Raw genomic sequence first — 24,986 nt, 5'->3', positions numbered from 1 at the left:
TACTATGATGCTTATTAACTGTGGAATATTTCCTCACATAAGATGAGGTTTAAGGATGGGACTCACCTTTCCCTGCATTGTCTTCTCCATGAGAATTATCACCATCAAACATACTACACATTTTGTATGCTTCTATTATGTTCTGTATGTCTTCCTCCACAAGAATGTGAGCTTCTTGAAGACCAGGGCTTTTGTCTGTTTTATTCAGTGCTGGTTGCCCAGCGCCCTAAATAGTGCTAAGTTTATTACAGGCATTCCCAATTATTTATTGAATGAATGCATGAAAGTTGCGTTTCAAGAATGTGTTGTACAAGTTGTTTAGATTTCCATGTTTATTGATTCATTGAAGAAAATCATGGTTTTTATTCTGATTTATACTTGTCAGTATGCTTAATACCACAGGCATCATAAGGTCCTCAGAAGTCCAATCATTTTAGTGTGACATGAACTGAAGAATTTACTAGATTGATGTGGAAGTTATTACCTAGAGATATGCTACAGAGCTGCGTGGATGGGAACTGGACGAGGGAGAAGACACGAGAGGCAGGGAGAATTATTGGGTGAAACTAACACTCAAGGATTTTTGTTGGTAACTCCTGAATGTGCCAGTCTGCTGTTTATTCGACAGTGTCCTTTTGTAGGGGTTGTCTGGGGGCAGTAACTCTGTTTATGGGTAATTGTGTTAGGTCTAACACTTCCCAGAATGCAGTATTTCCATTTCCCTTTTGGCACATTTTACAGCTCCTACTTCACATATGTTCATTGTCTTCCCGCTCGCTGACGATCCTATTTTGACGCAGAAGAGCTGGTCTCCGCCCTTGGTGCACTGGGAGGGTAACAGGCAGACGCACTTGGAGGTGGTGGCTGCAAGGAGAGAAGACAGTGTGACTCTATTCAGTGCTTTCGGGTTTGATTTCACCTGACTCCTCCCCAGCGCAGCGAGCACTTTGGTGGCAATGAGTGAGAATGCTGGCACAAAGGCACTGACTTAAAAGACCCAACTGTGGCTGAATGGAGTCATCTGGATGTAAGAGAGGAGAGGCTGCTGGTAAGTCAGTAAGATGTAGGAGCTGGGCTACCTCTGACACCTCCCTCTCCCTCACTAGCCACATCCAATCAGCTGCTACCTCCTGTCAATCCATTTCCACAGTCTTAGATCTGTCCTTTATGTTCTTTTCTCATTGATACCACCTGGGAACACTTATATCACTTATCGAGCATGCATGATGAAACCACACAATATGCCAAGTGCTTTGCATGCTTTATTTCATTTAACCCTCACAATAAACATAGGAACTACAAGGTATCATACTAACGCTACAGATGAAGTCAGATCAGAGAGGTTAAGTGATTTGCCCATGGTCCCACAATTTAGTAAGTGGTAGAGGCAGGTTTTAAACATAAATGACTTATAGGGCTGCCTTCTTGTAATTCTGTACCACATTTTTTATTTCCTCCTAGAATATTCCTATGTTATGACTGGGAATCTGGATTTTAATAAGCAGTGAAATTGGGTGATACTTTTCTCAGGCTTGGCTTCAAAACCACCCCATCATGTCATAATTCATATAAATCTTGTATTCATGAAAGAGTTTTAAAATGACCATTTGGGGTAAAGTTACCAAAGCCAAGTATTTTAAATCAATTTACAGTTAAGGGATATAGGCTCATTTAATCAAAGTTCAAGGTCTTCCAACATTTGGCCTCAATATCCCTTTGCAGCATTATCTTCTCTGCTTTCTTCAACTCAGATAGAGTGACTCTCTCTCTGTTTCCCAATAAGGACCCCAAGGGTGGTCCAGTTTTTGTCCATTGCCCATCCTATTCCCTTCCTTTGCCAGACTGGTATGCTCTTTCCAATATTCCTGCATATGTTCAATGTCTATAAGCCTTACCTCCTCCATGAAGCATTGTATAGCCATATATCCCCCACCAAGGTTTTCTATAACTAAATTTTAATGGTGTAAATTTCTCAGTACTACATCTGACATTTTTATACTTTTTTGTTAATTAGCTTCCCTGGTGGCTTGGATGGTAAAGAATCTGCCTGCAATGCAGGAGATCAGGGTTCAAATCCCTGGACTGGGAAGATTCCCCTGGAGAAAGCTAGCTTTTCATATGTCTTTCTCCCAAGACTGTTACAACTGCTTTGTGAGAGAGAAGTAACGACGACTCATCCATCTGTTTGTCCCAACTAGCTCTTAACAAAGTGCTCAATTAATTCTGCTTCATCAGTTGGGTTCAATTCCGAATTTGGGGTGCAGGTATAAGTATTCAAAAAGAAAAGTATTTGATGGAGTTGGGATAATTTACGTTTCCAAAATATCTGAGTCAGCCTGAGAAACAGTCTGCAGCTTCTTTTGGGCAAATATCAACTTTTTCTCATGTATCTCAACTGATGGGAGAAAACAGCAAAAAGGAAATGGGGAGATTTCATAAACACATACACTTCCATGGTAGGAAGCATTTCTTGAAAAGGCATGAATTTCCCTTTTACCTTCTTTGTCAACCAGCTAGAAAAGATTTTAGTTGGGGACAGTCTTGTTTGTTGTTGGAAACTCTAGGATTTGGTAAAGAACAGGAGACAGCTCTACCTCGAGAGAGAATGTCGGGTCCCCAGGCTTGTGGAAAGGCCATGGTCACCACTCCTGCGGTGTGGTTATAACCTAAGTGCTCTTAGCAAGATGATTTTCAGATTACCAGCATGAAAAGGCCCTTCCTGCCACCTCCAACAGTCGGTTCTCATGCTTCCATCCTTAGGAAACCCTTCCAGGCAAGAAGATGTGTATCTCTCTTATAGCTCTTATCACATATTGTCTTGCATTAAAGTTATTCATGTAATTATTGTGAAACTTTGGGGCTTCCCTGGTGGCTTAGAGGTAAGGAATTCACATGCTAAGTGAGTTTGATCCCTGGGTTGGGAAGAGCCCCTGGGGAAGGAAATGGCAACCCACTCCAGTATTCTTGCCTGGGAAATCCCATGGACAGAGGAGCCTGGTGGGCTACAGTCCATGGGGTCACAAAGGGTTGGACACGACTTGGTGACTAAGCAACAACACTGTGGAATATTACTCCAACTGTGAACAATTTGAGGATATAAAGATCCTTTATCATCATACCCCTCACCTTACTTTGAACAGTGACTTTAGCATACTGGCTACTAAATGGATGTTTATCGAATACATTTTCCCCTCTTGTTGGTGGATATTTTCGAAATTTAGACAAAACATTTAATAGCCACAAAATTAGGCTCCTTGGGAAAGCTCTTGTGTTCCAACTTTTGAAAAGTGAATTTCATGTTGCTTTGAAGTTCCACTTTAAACTTTTTCTCATTTCATTTTAGATAGAGAAGGAAAAGGGTAGCAAAGTTCACAATGTAATCAAGAACACAATTTAATCAAGATGACATTGAATTCAACTCAAAATTAATAATATCCCAGCCTGCCATGAGTAGATTGCGTATGAAATACGTTTTTAGTTTCCTCTTTTCATAAATGCTGTGGTTCGTACTTTTGTTCTGGAGTGCCACATGAACAGATGTCTCTGTGACACTTGCTTTTGCTCACCAGCTAAAGAAGGCTGGCACAGGCAGATCATATCTTTAGGGGGAAAAATGCTTTCAGTTTTTGGACTGTGTGTAGGATCAAAGGATGTTTTAAATGACAACTCTCTTATTAAGTAATGTTCATGCTTTATTTTTACTATCCCAAGATATGCTGCTAACTTGACCAATATTTGTTATGTATTCAAACTTTATACATTCTGTGAAATGAAAATATCTCCTGCCATATCAATAAACAAGAAATGTCACAGCCATTGGGCTTTCCTGGTGGCTCAGCTGGTAAAGAATCCGCTTGCAATGCAGGAGACCTGAGTTTGATCCCTGGGTTGGGAAGTTCCCCTGAAGGAGGGCAAGGCAACCCACTTCAGTATTCTTGCCTGGAGAATCCCCATGGATAGAGGAGCCTGGTGGGCTAATGTCCATGGGGTCGCAAAGAGTCGGACACAACTGAGTGACTTAAACACAGGTACAGCCATCAGTGATTTCTGGCTTCCAAATGTGAAGGAGGGCTCCCCAAACTGAGATCTAGCAGATGCTGCCACCACCTGTGGTGACTGCTGAGGAGCTGGGGAAATGCAAGAAGCAGCCATCTGCCACTCCTTAAGGTGAACAAGGAAACAGGATTGGCTCCAGATAGCTGAGTTGCATATGAAAGGAATGAGTTCTGTGAGCTGAGAGGCTTGTATCTTCCCATACAAAGAATGCTAAATTCCTTAACTTGATATCTGATCTTTGATGTTCAGACAGCCTGCTCCCTTTGTTGCAAACTTGTATATAGCCTGACTCCTCCTCCTGCATTCTTGGAGCAGTTTTCTCAAAGCTACTAAGATCCTGTCTCCTGGGCTCAGGCCCATAGTCCTAGATGTTCCCACCAAATAAAGTAACTCTCTACTTTCAGGTTGTGACTATATTTTTAGTTGACTGTTCTTTTTTAAAGACAAGCTTAGGATCCTGGTGACTATGGGATTTAGATATCCATAGGGTCACAAAGAGTTGGACCTAACCTAGGGGCCAAGCACGTATACACTAAGCAAAGGGATAATAGTAAAGATAGATTTTGACTAAATCCTAAGTCATGTATTGCTACTCAGCCAAATTTGGAAAGAATAACTTGTGGGAAAAGAAAAAGAAAAAAAAAAAAACTGTTTGAAACAGAGGAGTTCCATGAAGACCTTTCTCCATGATAAACAAGGAGAATAGATGTTAACACTAAACGCGTCCCCGAATACCTGTGCTACCTACTGTGGTGCAGACAGGTATCATTTGTCCTCCCTGCTGTCCAAGTCCCTTTTATTTTTTGTATGTATTTTTGACAATAATGTTCTTACATTGTAATTTTTAGAGAAAAAGTTTATCTTTTAAATCCAAAATTTAAATAAATACATGGTTGCATAGTACTTTCAGCTCTTGCCTGCCACAAATTATTGTCTCTGAGAGAGATGTCAGTTAGGTAATGGTGTTGGTCAGGCAACAAAAGAATGAATAGTAATGTTTACCTCCATGATGACTGAGCAATGATTAGAGTCAAGCAGTGTAAGTGTTTAGACCTGGTTTTCCATCTCCTATGTGAAATTGCCTTATTCGGGGCACAAGGTGAGAAGCAGATAGTGACCTGCTGAGTAGCCGCTATCAGATGGCCTGTTGGCTGTGCCAGTCATGGTGACCCTCTTTCCTGGGTCCCATCCTGCCACCTGTCAAGGGAGCTGGACCTTGATAATCAGCTTTAAGTGGATCAGAAAAAGCCTGGATGTGGATTATAAGGCCTCTCCCTTTTTCCAGGACTGACTCAAAGAACTGGGTTGAAAAGTGAAAGAGAAGTCAAGGGTAATAATAAGGTTTTTATCTTTGTTTTTGCAAAACTAAAGTGGCTTCAGCAAAAGGTAGATGTTAACAATTCAGTAAGTTCCCGTTGCTTACTTTATGCCTTGATTTCAGATGATTTTTTGAAGATGGGCCAGAGGGAAATCTAGCTGCCTGTTTGAGTTCTGTTAAGTCCTAATCTTCAACGCATATTTATGTATTATATGAAACTCAGTTGAACTATTTCAGGTTCCAATTTCATCTTAGTGAAAACGCACTGCTGTGAAGTTTCTGCTTTTAAGCAATTCACAAATGAAATGCCAATAGGCAATATACTTACAGAAAATAGAAATGTAATGCTACTTTTTAAGTATCAAATAGGCAGAGATATAAACAGGTAATAGCTCCAAGGTTTGGTGAGGGTGTGGAAGGCAGTCTTTATCACACACTGTAAATATGAATATAATATGATAAAGACATTTCTAGAAAGCAAGTTGATACATTGCATCAACAAAGACTTTCTATTTTAAAATAATATTTATCTAGAAACATTCCATTTAAGTATAGCCTAAGGATAGAATCTTAGAGTATAGATTTACCTGTGATAGATTTGTCTATCACAGCACTGTTTCTAACAGCAAAATCTTGGGAAAAATATAAATATCAAATTGAAGATTGATTAAGTAAAATAACAAAATGCCCATATAGGCTTTTGCAGACATTGAAAATTATGTGGCAGAATAATATATAATGATATGGAAATAGTTTCATGATACAACAAAGTGAAAAAAATACCAATATATAAAATAAGATATAGTATATGATCCTATTGTTTTCAAACATGTAACATAATCAATGCCATCCCTGAGGTGTGTGAGGCTCCAGGGAATTTTTTAATGGGGTGTTTCTTTTACTTAAATGATTAAAGTTATTCTAAATTCGCATCATCTCCATACTAGCTTTCTGATCACAAGCAATTTTGAGAAAGACTACCCTGCTGGCCAGTGGCTCACCAGCCTGCCCTCTGGGAATGAGGGTCTAGCTCTGAACCAGGGAGGACTCAGTAGGTAGAGTCCCAGAGCTTCTTGGGACATCACGCCTAATGAGGAGGGAAGCAGTAGAGGGTAGAAGAATGTCCCACACGGGAGGAACAGGGCTTGGGCTCACGAGAGACCTCATATGGGTTCAAGGCATCCTGCCTGTGGAGCCTGGAGCATGGGCTGATCCCAGGCACTACAAGGGGACTTCAAAATACTTGAGGCAGATAATTCTGGTAATTTGTATTGATGAGGAACCCAGTCCAGGCTCAGGGCACTCTGCCTATGCTGGCCCCAGCTGGTTCTATCTGCCAGAGGACATTTAGACAATTTGATAAAGGCCCTCCAAAGGGTGGGGAAGAGGGGTACTGAAGCATGAGATCAGGATGAATGTTCTTACTTGAGGACAAAGGGTGGGTCTGATTATGTATATACAGAGAAAGACTGGAAAGATTTATACCAAAGTTGTTAAAGTAGTTATTTCTAATTGTGGGTAGGTCAGGTTCTACTTTTCCCTTCTATTTAAATCATTTCCTAACATTTTTTACAATGAAAAAGAATTAGTTTTGATTAAGGAAAGGTTATTTATAAGAAACAATATAAATACAAATAAGATGTACTAGCTGAGATGAAGGTTAAGTGATAATTTTTCTAGTATGAGTTACCACTGGAGCTTACCTGAACATTTTTCCCAGTTGTAGCAGGTGTCATAGTCACAGGATTCATTCTTTGTGCTACTGGATGAAAGTTTTATCCTTTCCAGACCCCATTTTAACTGTGGACCCTCTTGGCATGAACCAATATGTAGAAAATGGAGTTGCTGATTATTTAAACATTTCTCAGCCAAAAGCTCACAAGCAGATGAAGTAAAGTGATGGCTGGATATTGCATCAAGCACACAGATTTCTTCTGAATAATGGCTGCATGGGAGAGAAAAGCAAGCATTTATACTTGAAGACTAGAAAAGATGGTGTATAACCAACTCGTATGTTAACTTACCGCCTAGTTCTGTACCCCCTACTCTCTTCCCCCCAGTTTCTCTTCTTTCAGTCCCTCATTTAATCTTGCATTCTCTGGGATTCATCTTTCTAAAAAAAATTCATTTTAAGCTTGTTACTACTCACAATTGTCTTCAAATTAAAGTCTGAATTCACTAATTCTGATAATCAAAATCTTCCACATTTTGAATTCATCCAATCAATTTTCCTTTCTAGAATCAGTTTCCCATCCTCCTTTATCCCTTTTTATCACCTGACAATTGTATTGAGCATTTTCCAGACTGACAAGATTATTCTTCCTTTGCTACCATCCCATGCCCTGCTCAATCCATGTTGCACCGTCTCCCCTCTCCGACTGTCTATGTCCAGATCAATTCTTGGCTACATTTTGAAGCTAATCCTGATCAGCTTAGCCTATTTTAGTCTGCACTTCCCCTGAACTCATTTGCAACACCAAAGTCTTATATATAATTATATAGCATTGCAAGTGTGTTTGTATTGTGACTAAGAGCATGCGTTTTTAAGTCAATCTTTGAATAACTCACTAAATCTAAGTAAAGTGGTGGTTTCTGCTAACAAGAAGTTAGCCATAGTCCTTCTCTTGCTGAGAGGATAAGAACTTGATTACTCCAAACCTGAGTTTCTTCTCTGATGTCAACCTTGGAGTTAAAAATCAGTGCACCAGTGTGTAAATTTCTTTCCAGGAACTGAAACCCAGAGAGAAAACAAAAAGCTACTTTCTAAGTTCAGAGAGATTAAGCTGTGGGGCCAGTCACTCTCATAAACACCTTCGATGCCATATCGAAGAGGACTGAGGAGAACAGGAAGAGGCTGGAGAGAGAGGGCTGAGCTGAAATTCAGACAGTTCTGGAGGATAGTCTATACTCTCATAGTCTGGTATTACAAAGACAAAGAAAGACGTTCCTTCTGGGTTACACGGACAAGGTAAATGTTGTGAGTTCTCCCTAGAAGGCCATTGTCTGGGTGAGGAGACCCCAGCAGCAGATAGCTCATACAAGGTGAACCACTTGTGGTCGATTCTTAGGAAGGTAGACAGAGCCATCTTTGGGCTGAATTACAACAGTGGAATGTTACAGAAAAAGTCCCTGTAGTGTTCTCATAAATAAACAAACAAAGTGTCCATACAGGTGTTTGTTTACTTGGAACTCAGAAGAATGTGAGAGGCAATTATTGTTAAAACTGAAAAAAAAAAAAAAATTGGTGCAAAGAAATAGAAGAAAAGTTCAAAAGTAGCAATTATTAACTGCTGCTGCTGCTGTCTAGTCACCAAGTTGTGTCTGACCCTTTGTGACTCCATGAACTGTAGCCCAGCAGGCTCCTTGTCCATGGGATTTTCCAGGCAAGAATACTGGAGAGGGTTGCTATTTCCCTCTTCAGGGGATCTTCTTGACCCAGAGATCGAACCTGTGCCTCCTGCATTGGCAGGTGAATTCTTTACCACTGAGCCACCTGGGAAGCCCCAATTATGTACATGTGGTTTTAAAGATGAAAATTGCCCTAGAACAGCCTGCATTGTTTAAAATATATAAACAGTGAAATATCGTACTAGACACAGTCTGTTGACTTTCTACTTCACCATTTATTGATCCATTTCCTCAGTAACTTAACTCTAATTTTATTCAAAATCACAGAAAACTAGCCAATCTAATTAAATGAACCACAGACTTGTCTAACTCAATGAAACTATGAGACATGCCGTGTAGGGGCATCCAAGACCGACAGGTCATGGTGGAGAGTTCTGACAAAATGTGATCCACTGGAGAAAGAAATGGCAAACCACTTCAGTATTCTTGCCTTGAGAACTCCATGAATAGTATGAAAAGGCAAAAAGATAGGAAACAGAAAGATGAACTCCCCAGGTGGATAGATGCCCAATATGCCACCAGAGATCAGTGGAGAAATAACTCCAGAAAGAATGAAGGGACAGAGCCAAAGCAAAAACAACACCCAGTTGTGGATGTGACTGGTGATAGAAGCAAGATCTGATACTGTAAAGAGCAATATTGCATAGGAACCTGGAATGTTAGGTCCATGGGTCAATCTCAAAAATGACAGAATGATCTCTGTTCGTTTCCAAGGCAAACCATTCAATATCATGGTAATCCAAACCTATGCCCCAACTAGTAATGCTGAAGAAGCTGAAGTTGAATGGTTCTATGAAGATCTACAAGGCAAACTGGAAGTAGTCAAACAGGAGATGGCAAGAGTGAATGTCAACATTCTAGGAATCAGCAAACTAAAATGGACTGGAATGGGTGAGTTTAACTCAGATGACCATTATATCTACTACTGTGGGCAGGAATCCATTAGAAGAAATGGAGTAGCCATCATAGTCAACAAAAGAGTCTGAAATTCAGTACTTGGGTCAATCTCAAAAACGACAGAATGATCTCTGTTCGTTTCCAAGGCAAACCATTCAATATCATGGTAATCCAAACCTATGCCCCAACTAGTAATGCTGAAGAAGCTGAAGTTGAATGGTTCTATGAAGATCTACAAGACCTTTAAGAACTAACACCCCATAAAAGATGTCCTTTTCATTATAGGGGACTGGAATGCAAAAGTAGGAAGTCAAGAAACACCTGGAGTAACAGGCAAATTTGGCCTTGGAGTATGGAATGAAGCAGGGCAAAGGCTAATAGAGTTTTGCCAAGAGAACGCATTGGTCATAGCAAACACCCTCTTCCAACAACACAAGAGAAGACTCTACACATGGACATCACCAGATGGTCAACACCGAAATCAGATTGATTATATTCTTTGCAGCCAAAGATGGAGAAGCTCTATACAGTCAGCAAAAACAAGACAGGGAGCAGCGGACTGTGGCTCAGATCATGAACTTTTTATTGCCAAATTCAGACTTAAATTGAAGAAAGTGGGGAAAACCACTAGATCATACAGATATGACCTAAATCAAATCCCTCATGATTATACAGTGGACTTGAGAAATAGATTTAAGGAACTAGATCTGACAGACAGAGTGCCTGATGAACTATGGACAGAGGTTTGTGACATTGTACAGGAGACAGGGATCAGGACCACCCCCAAGAAAAAGAAATGCAAAAAAGCAAAATGGCTGTCTGAAGAGGCCTTACAAATAGCTGTGAAGAGAAGAGAAGCAAAAAGCAGAGGAGAGAAGGAAAGATATACCCATTTGAATACAGAGTTTCAAAGAATAGCAAGGAGAGATAAGAAAGCCTTCCTCAGTGATCACTGCAAAAATTTAGAGGAAAACAATAGAATGGGAAAGACTAGAGATCTCTTCAAGATGATTAGAGATACCAAAGGAACATTTCATGCAAAGATGGGCACAATAAACAACAGAAATAGCATGGACCTAACAGAAGCAGGGGACTTCCTTGGTGCCTCAGATGGCAAAAGCGTCTACCTATAGTGCGGGAGACCTGGGTTCGATCCCTGGGTCAGAAAGATGCCCTGGAGAAGGAAATGGCAACCCACTGCAGTATTCTTGCCTGGAAAATCCCATGGATGGAGGAGCCTGGCGGGCTAGAATCCATGGGGTCGCAAATAGTCGGACACAACTGAGTGACTTCACTTTCTTTCTTTCTAACAGAAGCAGAAGATATTAACAAGAGGTGGCAAGAATACACAGAAGGAATGTGCAAAAAAGATCTTCATGACTTAGATAAACACGATGGTGTGATCACTCACCTAGAGGCAGACATCCTGGAATGTGAAGTCAAGTGGGCCTTAGGAAGCATCACTAGGAACAAAGCTAGTGGAGGTGAGGAATTCCAGTTGAGCTATTTCAAATCCTAAAAGAGGATGCTGTGAAAGTGCTACACTCAATATGCCAGCAAATTTGGAAAACTCAGCAGTGGCCACAGGACTGGAAAAGGTCAGTTTTCATCCCAATCCCAAAGAAAGGCAATGCCAAAGAATGCTCAAACTACCACACAATTGCACTCATCTCACACTCTAGTAAAGTAATGCTCAAAATTCTCCAGGCTAGGCTTCAGCAATATGTGAACTTCCAGATATTCAAGCTGGTTTTAGAAAAGGCAGAGGAACCAGAGATCAAATCGCCAACATCTGCTGGATCATCAAAAAAGCAAGAGAGTTCCAGAAAAACATCTATTTCTGCTTCATTAACTATGCCAAAGCCTTTGACTGTGTGGATCACAATGTGGAAAATTATGAAAGAGATGGGAATACCAGACCACATGACCTGCCTCTTGAGAAACCTGTATGCAGGTCAGGAAGGAACAGTTAGAACTGGACACAGAACAACAGGCTGGTTCCAAATCAGAAAAGGAGTATGTCAAGGCTGTATATTGTCACCCTGCTTAATTAACTTATATGCAGAGGACATCATGAGAAATCTGGGCTGGATGAAGCACAAGCTGGAATCAAGATTGCTGGGAGAAATATCAATAACCTCAGATATGCAGATGATACCACTCTTATGGTTGAAAGTGAAGAACTAAAGAGCCTCTTGATGAAAGTGAAAGAGGAGAGTGGAAAAGTTGGCCTAAAGCTCAACATTCAGAAAACAAAGATCATGGCATCCAGTCCCATCACTTCATGGCAAATAGACAGAGAAACAGTGGAAACAGTAGCTGATTTTATTTTTTTGGGCTCCAAAATCACTGCAGATGGTGATTGCAGCCATGAAATTAAAAGACGCTTGCTCCTTGGAAGGAAAGTTGTGACCAACCTAGACAGCATATTAAAAAGCAGAGACATTACTTTGCCAACAAAGGTCTGTCTAGTCAAGGCTATTATTTTTCCAGGAGTCATGTATGGATGTGAAAGTTAGACTCTAAGGAAAGCTGAGCACCGAAGAATTGATGCTTTTGAACTGTGGTGTTGGAGAAGACTCTTGAGAGTCCCTTGGACTGCAAGGAGTTCCAACCAGTCCATCCTAAAGGAGATCAGTCCTGAGTGTTCATTGGAGGGACTGATGTTGAAGCTGAAACTCCAATACTTGGCCACATGAATCAAAGAGCTGACTCATTTGAAAAGACCCTGATTCTGGGAAAGATTGAGGGCAGGAAGAGAAGGGGATGACAGAGGATGAGATGGTTTGCTGGCATCACCAACTCGATGGACATGAGTTTGGGTACACTCCTGGAGTTGGTGATGGACACCATCACCAACGCCTGGCATGCTGTGGTCCATGGGTTCACAAAGAGTGGGACACGACTTAATGACTGAACTGAACTGAACTGAATCTTATTCAAAATATGCTTTTGCTTCTAGCCATTTTGCTTCTAGGCATTTCATAGTCTGCCTTGCAGGGCCACATGGCCATGTGAACAAGAGAAGAGTAATGAAATGGAAGCCGTGATGAATCCCCCAGGAACTCTCATTAAAAAGCAAGCATGCGTCCGTTTCTGGTCTTCCTTCTTTTGTACTCCAGCAGAGAAATCTTGGACCATGATATAACTTTAAGAATGTCAGAACAGACAACTTTATTTTAATAAGGAGAAATAAAGTATCAGCTATACCTCAATAAAAAATAAAGTATGAATATTAGATTTAAAAAAAGCATAGCAGAACAGACGGCAGGAAGGAACTCCAGTCCTATCTGAAAGAAGAGAATCACCAGACCATCCCTAGACTGCCTTCCTCCTGCATTTATTTTGTAAGATAGAGAAACAAAATTTTACCTTAAGTGAATCTTACTTTGGACTTTACTCCAATGAAAGTAGTCCTGAAATTTATAAGCACTCTCAACACTCCTGGGTTTGTTTATGTAGAAAAAGGCAGTTATAACAACAGAGAGTCATGATAGTCATATAAGGATATATCATTTTTCTTTATGCTGTCTGCCACCATGTGAAAGAATAAACTAACAACGAGATGTGTGTGTGTGTGTGTGTTCATGTGTGTGTGAAGTCCATGCTCACACTTATTTCTCTACTCCAACCTCTTGGAGTCACAACTTTGCCCCTATACTTAGGGGGAAGAAGAAGGCTTTGAGATAATTGAGTCTGATGCTTTAAACAGGATAGAAATGTCTTCATCACCAGAATGAGACTGTTTTAGTACAAAAGCTATGTAAACTTAGGGAACAAGGCTGAGAGATAATTAAGAATGCTTGCTACTCAGTGGGGAAGGAAGAATTCAACAGAGCACAGAGGGTATCGGTTATATTAAAAATTAATATGCTTTGTATTCATGCTTTAAGAAGCCCGGCTCCTTCATGAGGTTGGTTACACTAGACTGGTTTTCTCAGTTCATAAGCACAGTCCAGAGAGTATCTCTTACCCACAATCTTCTTCTGGAGACATGCAAACGCATTCAGATCCCAACTGTTTTTGTCCTGGTTGACAGTGACCCCTTAAGGCTGTCAGGACATCTGAAACAAAAGAAAATGAAGAAAAGAACAACACACAGCATGGATTTCAAGCAGTAAGTGTGTATTTAGGAGAAAAGGCTATGGTGAAAGGTTCTCATTTATCTCCTAGAGTTAGAGCACCCATTTTAGCTTTTGCGAATCTGTTGTGATGAAATAGTCCATCTGAAAAGTCCTTTCTAGCCCTTGTGAGCTGTCACGTTTCCAACCTAAAACTGCTATTAAGTTCAAGAAAATGAAATGGGTGAAATTTTTGTTCATTTGTTTTTCAAATATTTATTGAACGACTATGATTTACCAGCACTGTGATAGATTCTGGGGATAGTGAGTTGAGCAAAATTTGACCCAGATCCCATGCTCACAGAAATTCTAGTCTTGTGGGCAGACAGACATTAATCAAACAAACACACTCTACACATAGATTTTCTGCTGTTATTAGTGCTATTAAAGAGAAAGCATATAATCAAGAAAATTGATGTAGCTAGGAAGGTTATGAACGGTAAAATGGGAAGAGAAAAGGGAGTATGATGGAAGCAAAGGGAATAGACATGAAAGTGCTCAAAAGAGAGATAACATGTGACTTTCTTGGAATTGAAAGAAAGCCAGGGAAACAAGGGCAAGCAACAAGAAATGGCCAGAGAGATGGCTGTGTGGTGGACTGTGTAGGGTCATAAAGGGCTTTTGAAGGATTTTTGTCTTATTTTATAAGCAGTGGTAAATCTTTGATAGGTTTTAGCAGGGGGTGGTGTGACAGAATCAGGTCTGGATTTGGAAAAGAATTTAATTCTGGCTTCTCTGTAGAGAATGCATTTGGAGAGGCATGGTGGTCAAGAGAGTAGACAATTTATGAGGTTATTCTTGGGAAGACCCTCTAGAGAAGGGAAAAGGCTATCCACTCCAGTATTCTGGCCTGGAGAATTCCACGGACTGTACAGTCCATGGGGTTGAAAAGAGTCTGACATGACTGAACAACTTTCGCTTTCACTGTAGTAGTTTGGGTGAAAGAGAATGGTCATTTGGATCAAAGTGCCAGAGGTGGAAATGGAGAGACGTGGGTGAACCTGAGACATTTCAAGCGTGTAAAATGCATGAGAGTACATATTGTGGGTAGGTTATGAGAACTGTCAAGTATAATTCTTAGATTTCTGATTTGCATAAGAGATTAGATGTTGGTGCCTAAACTGAAACAGTAAATATTAGAAAAAGTTAGTGGTAGGGAGGCAAGGGTGATGACTCGGGAATTCCTCTCTGCAAATGCTGAATCTGTGATCTCTTTAGGATAGCCAAACAAAACAGATGTATAGGAATTTGGATACTCAGGCCTAAAGCTCAGTGGAGAAGTCTGTGGGAAAGATTTAAATTTGTTATTAGCCTATGGAGGGGTCACTGATGCTCTGGGTATGGGTGAGATTCCCCAGCAGGAGAGTGTAGCATGAGGTTAGGGCACAGATCTGAGTCTTGAGGAACTCCAGCATTTAAAGTCTATGCACAGGCAGGAGCATGCTAAAGATGCAGGGCAGCAGCCAGAGGGGTAGAAGCTAAACCAGAGGGCGTTGTGTGTTGGAAGCAGGGAAAGAACGCATCTGCAGAAGAAAGTCAGCTCTGTCGAATGTTGCTGAGAGACCAAAGCAGATGAGGACTGAAATACTGTCCATTAGGTTTAGCAATATGGATGTCAGTGTCAACAATTGTGCCAATGGATTTTAGGGGATAATGAAAAGCCAGATTTTTCTTATAAGAATAATCAGTGGAGAAATGGACAGCTCCCAAATGTAGCAATTTATCCCTATCCCCCAATAGTCTAGGTACTAGGATGTTATGGTGGGAAAAAAAGAAGTAGAAAAACAAAAACAGCAGTTATCCTCTTTTTCCATGAATCTAAGAATAGTGGAAAAAGAGACATTAATCAAATAATCATAGTGATGAGTTTATAATTAAAAGCTGAGATAGGTATTTGGAAGAAATATGATTTCAGGAGACCATATCCGCAAAAAACAAAACCTGAGAAAGGCAAGGAAGATTTATAAGGAAATGATGCTTGTGCTAAGATGAGCAATTGAATACTGAATATGAGGAAGGGAGATTAAAGTAGACTGAAGAACATGGGTATATTATGTGCTGAATGCTGTGCTCAATTGCTCAGTCATGTCCAGCTCTTTGTGACCGCATGGACTGTAGCCTACCAGTCTCCTCTGTCCATGGGGATTCTCCAGGATACTGGAGTGGGTTACCATGCTCGCCTCCAGGGGAACTTCCCAACCCAGGGATCGAACCCAGGTCTTCCACATTCCATGCGGATTATATACCCGCGTTGCAGTAGGTATATTATATACAAGGGGAAATCCTGGTTATCTTTGCTTATATTGAGCTCACCCAAAGAAGCTTTAGACTGGTTGAATTAAACTTGGAGCTGACATCACGAGCCTCCTGGATGAAACACACGTCCCTAGGCTGGAGCTGACTAATCAGGCATCCATATGGCCACAGTGGCCTCTATAAGCAAGTAACTGACAAAGGAGGGAAGTAGAAAGGTGTATCAGGCAGGAGGTTTGGTAGGGAGGCAGGTTTATGTTAGAGGCCAAAATAAAGATTTTTTAAATGGGTACATTTTCTTCTTTGCTGCTCTGCATTTCCATTCCCTACTATTCTCCTCTGTTAGGACCCTCATTCTATCTGGTGAATTTGGCTCAGAGTTTTCATGAACATGGAGGCCTATAACTGCTGCTAAGTTCTCAGATACTAAGATTTCCATTGACATGGACTTGTTTTCTTTGGTGTCTTGTGTGGCTATGCTTCTTTGGCTTTTGTAAATAAATCCACACTTACTCAGGTCAAGGAGGAACTCTAAGCTATACATTTCCAAAGAGCATCAGTTTTCAAGCACGCAGAGCTTTGCTCCCTGCCTACCAGTTTGACGTCATCAGTGACCACATACAAGGATTCTTTGCTCCCTCACTAAGGGTCAGGTGGAAGCCAGAACCGGCCCTCAGCTGCTCACACTTTCAGCCCTGCACAATTTGTGAGCAACACGGAAATGAGAACATTGTAATCTTTAAAGAGTGATGAGGGCAAGGGGATCTTTGGAGGTGTTAATTCCTTAGAGGAAGGGATAAAAATGACAGGGGAGTTGTTCAGCATCTCATTTCTTCAGGAAGCAAAATTCTCTTTCACATTAAAAGAATTAAGTCTTTCTGGCCAACCAATGACCTGGACATCTCTATATCACACATCTCCTGCCACATTGAGAGGAAAGACGTTCAGTTTTATTGATGACTTTCTTTTTCTGTGACTCCTTTCATTGATCTTCCTGCCAACGTTGTCGGAGAGAAAGTAGATGAGATGGAGTATTTCTTTCTTTTATCTCGATGTAGAGCATTTTGTTATCTCTCAGTTTGAATTATAATGGCAATTTCTTTTAAAAACATGGAGAGGTGTGTCTTTGTGTATACATATGCTGTTATTTGTATAAAGAGAAGGATCTACCTAAGATGCCCAGAGAATCTTAATTTTGTAAACTGTGTGGTCCCCAAACACATTCATCTCTCTGACGTGTATGATCAAGAATCAAGTGAAGCTAAGCCATAATACCAACCTGAAGTTCTCACAGATTTCCATATGATCTCTTTATCAATAGTTTTAAGGTTATATAACAGTTGAAAAGTGAAAGTCACTCAGTCGTGTTCAACTCTTTGTGACTCCATGGACTGTTGCCCACCAGGCTCCTCTGTCCATGGGAGTCTCTAGGCAAGAATACTGGAGTGGGTTGCCATTTCCTTCTCCAGGGGATCTTCCCAACCCAGGTACTGAACCCAGATCTCTTGCATTGTAGGCAGATTCTTTACCGTCTGAGCCATCAGGGAAACCCATGTGACAGATTAAGTTTCCCATTTTCCTTCAGACATTATAAAAGCACAGAACAGGATAAAGAAGGCAAGGTAGCAGAGAGCTTGAAGAATTAGCAGGGCCGCTTGTTCGACCCAAACTGTCTGGTTTTGGCTCTAATTTAGCCTCTCTTTGCCTTTAGTTTTTTCATAGGCAAAATAGACCCAATCATATCTGAGCTCAGATAAACCCTCCAGGATTCTCTGATTAGAAGTGAAACATAACTTGAACATGCATGCTGAGAAATTTGGAAGATATGAAATAGTTGAAGCTCCCTTCCAAGTAACCAACACGCCAGACTAATGGGAGTTCTCAGCTCCTCCTGCTAGCTGCCTGTCAGACCCTGAACGTCCAGGTTTATATGTTCCTCTCTTTCACAGCTTCACTCTTCTGCACCCACCAGTCCAGTTATAGACTTACCAAGAGTCAGTTATATTTGTTTCCAAGACTATTTATGTCATTTCTTATTGTAATTGTGCAAGTTAATTAAATATATCAACTTACATAATATATCAAACTTACATATAAGTTGATAAACATGTCAACTAATAAAATAAAAAAGGAAAAATTATTTTTATAAAAACTAAGTTAAAACATTGAATAATTTTAAATGGTTTGCAAAAATGTTTTTCTGAATTAATTGTGGATGAAACTACTGTAAAAGATTAAGGAAAAATATATATAAGAAATTTAAAGCATTTTCTAGTCAAATTTGCTGCAAAAGTTGCCTTTAAGCCTTCACCTCTCTTCAAAACAGTAATTCTCAACTTTGGCTGTATCCAGGTTAACTCAGAAAGATTTTATATAAACACAAATACTGGCCCTCCTAGCTCAACGACATCAGAATCAGGGAAAGGCACTTAAGTAGAGGTGTTTCTTAAAGAAGTGCCTTACTTGGAGTTTAAAACTTATTATTTTAGAGAAATTAATATGGGATAGCAAATTCTATCTATCCCATAGATAGAAATCTATCTATGGGATGGATAGCAAATTCTATCTATCCCATAGATAGCAATCTATCTATGGGATGGATAGCAAATTCTATCTATCCCATAGATAGCAATCTATCTATGGGATGGATAGCAAATTCTATCTATCCCATAGATAGCAATCTATCTATGGGATAGATAGCAAAATTGCTATCTATGGGATAGCAAATGATGAATTTGGGATTTGTTTTATTCAAGAAAGAAATCTTGGAACTCAAATCAGGAGACCCTTTAGGAAATAAGAGGTTGGGCCTATGTTAGAAAATTGGTGAATATTTGTGTATTTCTATGTTCTAAATTAAAAATAATAGGCTCCCAGTGGCTCAGCAGTAAAGAATCCACCTGTAATGCAGGGACTGCAGGAGATGTGGGTATGATCCCTGGGTCAAGAAGAACCCCTGGAGGATGAAATGGCAACCCACTCCAGTCTTCTTGCATGGAGAACCCATGGACAGAGGAGACTGGCGGGCTACAGTTCAGTTTTGCTACAGCAAAAAGTCAGACAGGACTGAAGCGACTCACCAAACAAGCAAATAAGTTAAAATAAATTGTTTAATTAATTAAAAAGCAGTGTGTATTATTTTTTTGTCACTCTCCACTTGAGCTAAAATTTCAGTAAACCCTCAATTCTGATCTTGTTATATGAGAGCACTTGTGCTGCATCAAAATATCAAAGTATTAGACTGGAAAATAAAATTGACTGCACTCTCCAAGATTTGAAAGTATCCACTTGACCAATAGCTACTTATGTGTTGCCTGAGCTCGACACTGACTCATGGTGAAATACAACTCAGCCCATCATAAGCAATAGCATCTCTGTGGATGCTACACCGATAAATCTCAAAGGACACCACCTTAGCAGACCCCAGGATCCTGAGCTGTTACCTTTTTCACAGCTGAGTGAGTCCGGAATGGGTGGTGTCCAGGAATCCCCACTGCATGTGTACCTCGATGGCCCATTGACAACCAAACCTCTGGGACAGGTTAGCTGAATGGAGTCACCAATTTTATATAATGTCTGAAATGGTGACAATGTCAGGCCTTCCGGCACTGTTGGCTTGAGGCACTCTGTCCCTGCAGAGAGAGAAACATTTCAGATGCATTTGGTGGAGCAGAACACTCAAGGGATACAGACAGATTTTGTGCATTCCAAGAAATGATTTTAATGTGATTGACCACATTGATTCAGTGTTAATGCTGCCTTTTGAGCAGAAAAACGGGGGGTTGAGGATCCCAGGCTTCCACTGAGAAACTGCCTTTAGTTCCATTAACAGAAGACCTTGCTAAGGAAATGATTTCAGATATTCGTACCTTTCACTACATCATCGGGACATTTTCAGGAAATAATCTTTTTCACTCTTCTCCCCAGTGAGTTTTCCCGAAAGCAGGTGTCTGCACTGTGGGTAACACAGAGGCAGGATATTCTAATTGACACTGGTCTCAGCTTTGTGTCATGGTATTCCATAATAACTCTTTGGAGTCCCCATCGGAGCCTTGTTTGAATCACATTTTGACTCTGATGAAGCACGGGTATGTGTGGAGTCTACAAACCTTTGCTCTCTTTTCCAGCAAAGGATGCCAATGAGTTCCAAGGAGAAAACTGCATTTCACATGACATGCCATCTCTGACACGTAAAGAGTTAAGCATCATTTCCCTGGGACCCATTAGCTTGTATCTCTTTGTACACTGGGCCAGGCTGATGTCTGTGGTTGGATGCAGTTAGCAGAAGTCCCCAGTTTCTTTTTAAGCACAAGCCTCACAATCCAGCTAACACACAGGGGCGAGAACTAAAATATGAAGACAGTTTGAAATCTAATTTTAGCAAACGAATCCTATTTTCTGTTTCACTAAATCTTTTCACCAGAGTTACTGAAAAATGGTAAAATGTACTAATCTAAGGGTGTGACTTTGTTTTATTTATTTTGGGCATGTTCATTCTTTATCAGAGTCCCATAGGGGGTCTGCCCAGTTCTCACGTTGGCATTCCACGTCTCCTTGCCTCCAGGTCGTGTCTGGTAAGCATCTGAAGTACTGGTATCCAACAGCTTTGAATCCAGTAAAGCATAATATTTCAACTTCTTCTCCAACTGAGTACTGTTTCTTTTCATTCTAGAATTAAAACCGAAATCAGCACATTACTAATGTTATGAATAATATCTTCAAACACCTCAGGGCCCTCCTAGATATTTTCTGTTCCTTCATTCCTGTATCAACTCAGAGTCTGCTGAATTTATACTTCTAAATATCTCTCAAAGTTCGCCCCTTTCCTTTGCCATCCTCACTGCCTTTGCTCATGGTACATATTATCTCTTACCACAACCATCTACCTGTCTAACAACTAACTAGTCCCTCCTCTAATCCTTCTTCCATATTGCCACTTTAAATTGATTAGAATATATATATATGTATATATATATATATTTACTTAATAACTTACTCTGTCTGTATATGTGATGGCTTACTATTGCAAGAATAAGAAAACTATATACATATCCTGTAGTGGCTATAAATTGAATAAGTAATGTATTCTACATATGCAGCAAATATATGCAATTGCTATGATAACAAATTGACTACAAATCATTTGAAAATGTTCCTAATAACCTATTGGGCATTACATATTTTCCCAGTAAATGTGTAATTAAAGTGCAACTATTGGCATGTCGGAGTTCACTAAAAGGTTTTAAGATAAAGTGGATTTTATATTCTTAACTTGGAATATGAAATTTAACCCACTTCCCCATCCTCACCTCTTGCCATTTCTTCCCATAGAATCTGTGCTCTAGGAAAACAAAGGCCTCTAGGCATCTACCAATCTTTTCACATAATATCCTCTTTCATGCCTCCATACCTTTATTAGCCATTTCCTCTATCCTCAACATCTTCTCTCTTCCATTGTCCTGAGACCCAACTCAAGTAGAATTTCCTGTGTGGGAAATCTCTTTCATTTACCACTTTCATCATGTATATCATCCTTTCAGTTTTGGAGAGAAACTTGCACAAAGTTCTATTTTATGTTTATCCCATTTATCAGCCCCCCCACCACCCAATGCTTAAACTTGTACAAGCTCTACTTTATGTTTACCACATTTATCAGCCCCACATCTATGCCTGAACGGTATTTCTTCTACCAGATCTCTGCCTCACAAATCTTTATGTGTGTGTTAGTCACTCTGTCAAGACTGACTACCTCTTGGACTGTAGCCTGCCAAGCTCCTCTGTCTATGGGATTCTCCAGGCAAGAATATTGGAGTGGGTTGCCATTCCCTTCTCCAGGATGTCTTCCTGACCCAGGGATCGAACTCCTGTCTCTTGCACTGAAAGCAGATTCTTTACCATCTGAGCCTTACACAGGGCTTGATAACCATGCTGAATAAAGTGAAAAACACTCTCCTTCTTAGGAAGACAGTATTGCAACAGTCTCTTCTTACTGAATGGGAGGCAAGTACAAAGAACTGACTAGGAAGTTATTCTCTGAGAATTGAAGATGGGAATTTTGAGGGAGGTGAAAGTTCAATTATCAACCTTTGTTACTATGTGGCCATGTGATTCAACTTGTCTCCCAGAAGATGATTAATTTTCTGAATATACAAAAGAGTATCCCATCATTGGTTATTATGGATATGGCTGTGTTTCCAAGGGGAATGGCAAGATGAATATTATTAATGATCTGGATGTTTTATTCAAAGGCTGCACATTTTCCTTCACGATCATTCTGAAATGTTATTGTCACAAGCTTCTGCTTCATTTCTCTTATGAAGCTAGAACATGTATGCTGCAGCCATCAAGCTTTGGTCAACACATCTGCTAGACTAGTTTAGCAAGGGCCTCTATCCAAAGCCACTGTCACTTTCCTCTGGGGTAAGTGCCTTTGGTCACTAAACAGATATCTTCACATGCAGTGGCATGATTGCTCTAGCCTGGAATGAGGCATATCTGCCTTTGACTCCATAAAAGGGGCATTTTGCTACTAGGAATTCTAGAAGGTGCTCATTAGGAAAGTCAAAATTGTCTTACTTTTGAGCAAAAACTATTGTCAGGTAGGAATTAGGTCTTTAATAAAGAGTAAATTGAAACAAGGAGTGAACTTATTCATAGAAATGGAAACATATATTCTAATTTTGTGAACGGTCATTAGAATAATGAATCACTGTTTAAACCTTTTGTGTGTTTTTAAAATTAGAATGTCAATCATTTTAACACTTTATGTAAGCAACTGACGCAAACAGATTAAAAATTATTTAGAAATCTGAACCTGACAAAGTGTAATTTTGAGGATAACGTTGAAAAGGGCAGGGATTGGCAAACTATTTCTATAAAGGGCCTTGAGAGTCAATTACAGGCCAGGTAGTGTCTGTCACCTTGTGCCACTATTGCACAAAAAAAGTCATAGTCATTATGTAAGCAAAGGAATGTAGTTGTGTTTCAAAAAACTTCATTGGAAAAAGGAAGAAAAGGGCCTCTCTGGTGGCTGAGTGGTAGAGAATCCACCTGCCAATGCAAGGGACGTGGTTGGACCCCTGGTCCGGGGAGATCCCACATGCCCTGGAGCAGCTAAGCCTGAGCACCACAACTATTGAGCCTGAGCTCTAAAGCCTGGAAGCCACAACTACTGAAACCTGCACACTCTAGAGCTTGTGTCTCAACAAGAGACACCATGGCAATGAGAAGCCTGTTCACCACAATGAAGAGTAGGCCCTGCTTGCTGCAACTAGAGAAAAAATGGAGCAACAACAAAGACTCGGCACAGCCAAACATGAATAAATAAATACTAAAAAAGAAAAGAAAAAGAAAAAGAGAGGGCAGACCAGATTTGGCCTGTGTGCATAGTTTGCTGATCCCTGTCCTAAAGGATTTGTTCCCAAAGTGCGGCTCCCCAATTAGCAGCACCAGTATTACACGAGATCTTGCTTGTTATGGAAGTTTCTGGGCCTTGCTCAAGACTTTGGAGTTTGAGAATCTCTGGTTCTCCAGTAGGGACTAATGAACATTCAGTTCAGTTCAGTCGCTCAGTCATGTCCGACTGTGTTGTGACCCCGTGGACTGCAGTCTGCCAGGCTTCCCTGTCCATCACCAACTCCTGGAGCTTGCTCAAACTCATGTCCATCGAATTGGTGATGCCATCCCCTTCTCCTCCTGCCTTCAATCTTTTCCAGCATCAGGGTCTTTTCTAATGATTCAGCTCGTTACATCAGGTGGCCAAAAACATTACTCCCCTCCAAAATATTTCTCCCCCTTCATACCTCTAGGCCTAGCACCTTATACATGAACAGAAGATGAATGAACAGGGAAGATATATTAGTGCAGACACTGTTCTGTGGATATTTATTTGCTGGCTTCAGAGAATCGAAGGTTATTGTTCTTTAATCATAAATATGATACAGGTGGAAACAGATTAAAGGCTTTGTTGGGTTTAAGAAAGGTAAAATTTCTTTTAAAAATGTAAAATTGATTAAGGCACATGCCTCCTGTGATCAATTTTAAGTATTATGTATCTCCTGAAAATTTATATCTAAAGTCACAGAACTGTCTAACAAAAAAGTTGCTCTTAATCATAGAAACATACAGTGGTTTAAAGAAAAAAGATAAAAGGTAATAAAACTTTGATTGCTTAAGAGTTCTATAGGTATTTAGCTTAATAAATCATTATGGGCTCAACACCACCTATGTTATAGTCAAACTACTTTGTTTCCCTGATAATATGCCTTAGATAGGGGGTTAGTTTGTTCAGATGCAGAAATAAACAGTCAGATCTTAGTTGTAGACTCTTAGAGAAGTCATCCAAACCATTTTCCACTCACATAAATGTGTCATCAGCACATGAGTTAGTGCCAAGGAGCACAAAAGACCCTGCCATCCTTTGGTCTAACAACTAAATATGAGGACGTCTTCAGGGAATTCAAGAGGGGAAGTGGTGGAAGCTTTCTAAATATTACCTTTTTTACCTTTTAAGTCAACAGGTTATTAAACTAAGGAAAAAATAACTCCACATAAAAGAAAATGCATGCTTCCTAAGTTCTGCTTTTTGGATTCTAAATCTAAAGTGAAGGTCAGGATGCTTACCCGGATAAATCCATTTTCTGGAGGGACTGGTTGAGGACACCCTGAATCTGATTCTAATTCAGGGAGATCAGTTTCTTTCATGTCTTCATCATCACTGATGCATGGTTGTCCACTAAAAGGGAAAAAAAAAAGACATATATAATAAAATAAATATGTACGCATACTTAAATATCTATGTATGTATATATATGGATACATATATCCATATATACACACACACACACTTTAGAGCATGTTAAGTTGCTTTAATTGTGTCTGACTCTTTTCAACCCCATGGACTGTAGCCCACCAGGTTCCTCTGTCCATGGGAT

At 40.2% G+C, this 24,986-nt stretch overlaps 1 protein-coding gene across 3 annotated transcripts in view; it reads right to left on the bottom strand.

Moving 5' to 3' along the window:
- Window positions 1–314: 314 nt before the first annotated feature.
- C6 (complement C6) overlaps window positions 315–24,986 on the bottom strand; it is an 83,475-nt gene continuing 58,803 nt past the window's right edge. For all 3 annotated transcript variants that reach the window (XM_043887886.1, XM_043887887.1, XM_043887888.1), the window contains 6 exons: window positions 24,676–24,787; window positions 20,589–20,721; window positions 19,497–19,685; window positions 13,653–13,743; window positions 7,078–7,319; window positions 315–864 (listed from right to left, as the gene is read on the bottom strand). In XM_043887886.1, the coding sequence (XP_043743821.1) occupies window positions 689–864; window positions 7,078–7,319; window positions 13,653–13,743; window positions 19,497–19,685; window positions 20,589–20,721; window positions 24,676–24,787 (943 nt within the window). In that variant the 3' untranslated portion in view covers window positions 315–688. The remainder of the gene's footprint in view (window positions 865–7,077; window positions 7,320–13,652; window positions 13,744–19,496; window positions 19,686–20,588; window positions 20,722–24,675; window positions 24,788–24,986) is intronic.

The sequence above is a fragment of the Cervus elaphus genome, chromosome 25 (assembly GCF_910594005.1).
Source record: "Cervus elaphus chromosome 25, mCerEla1.1, whole genome shotgun sequence".
In the NCBI taxonomy this organism is placed as follows: domain Eukaryota; kingdom Metazoa; phylum Chordata; class Mammalia; order Artiodactyla; family Cervidae; genus Cervus; species Cervus elaphus.
This window is presented reverse-complemented; position numbering and strand designations above follow the sequence as displayed.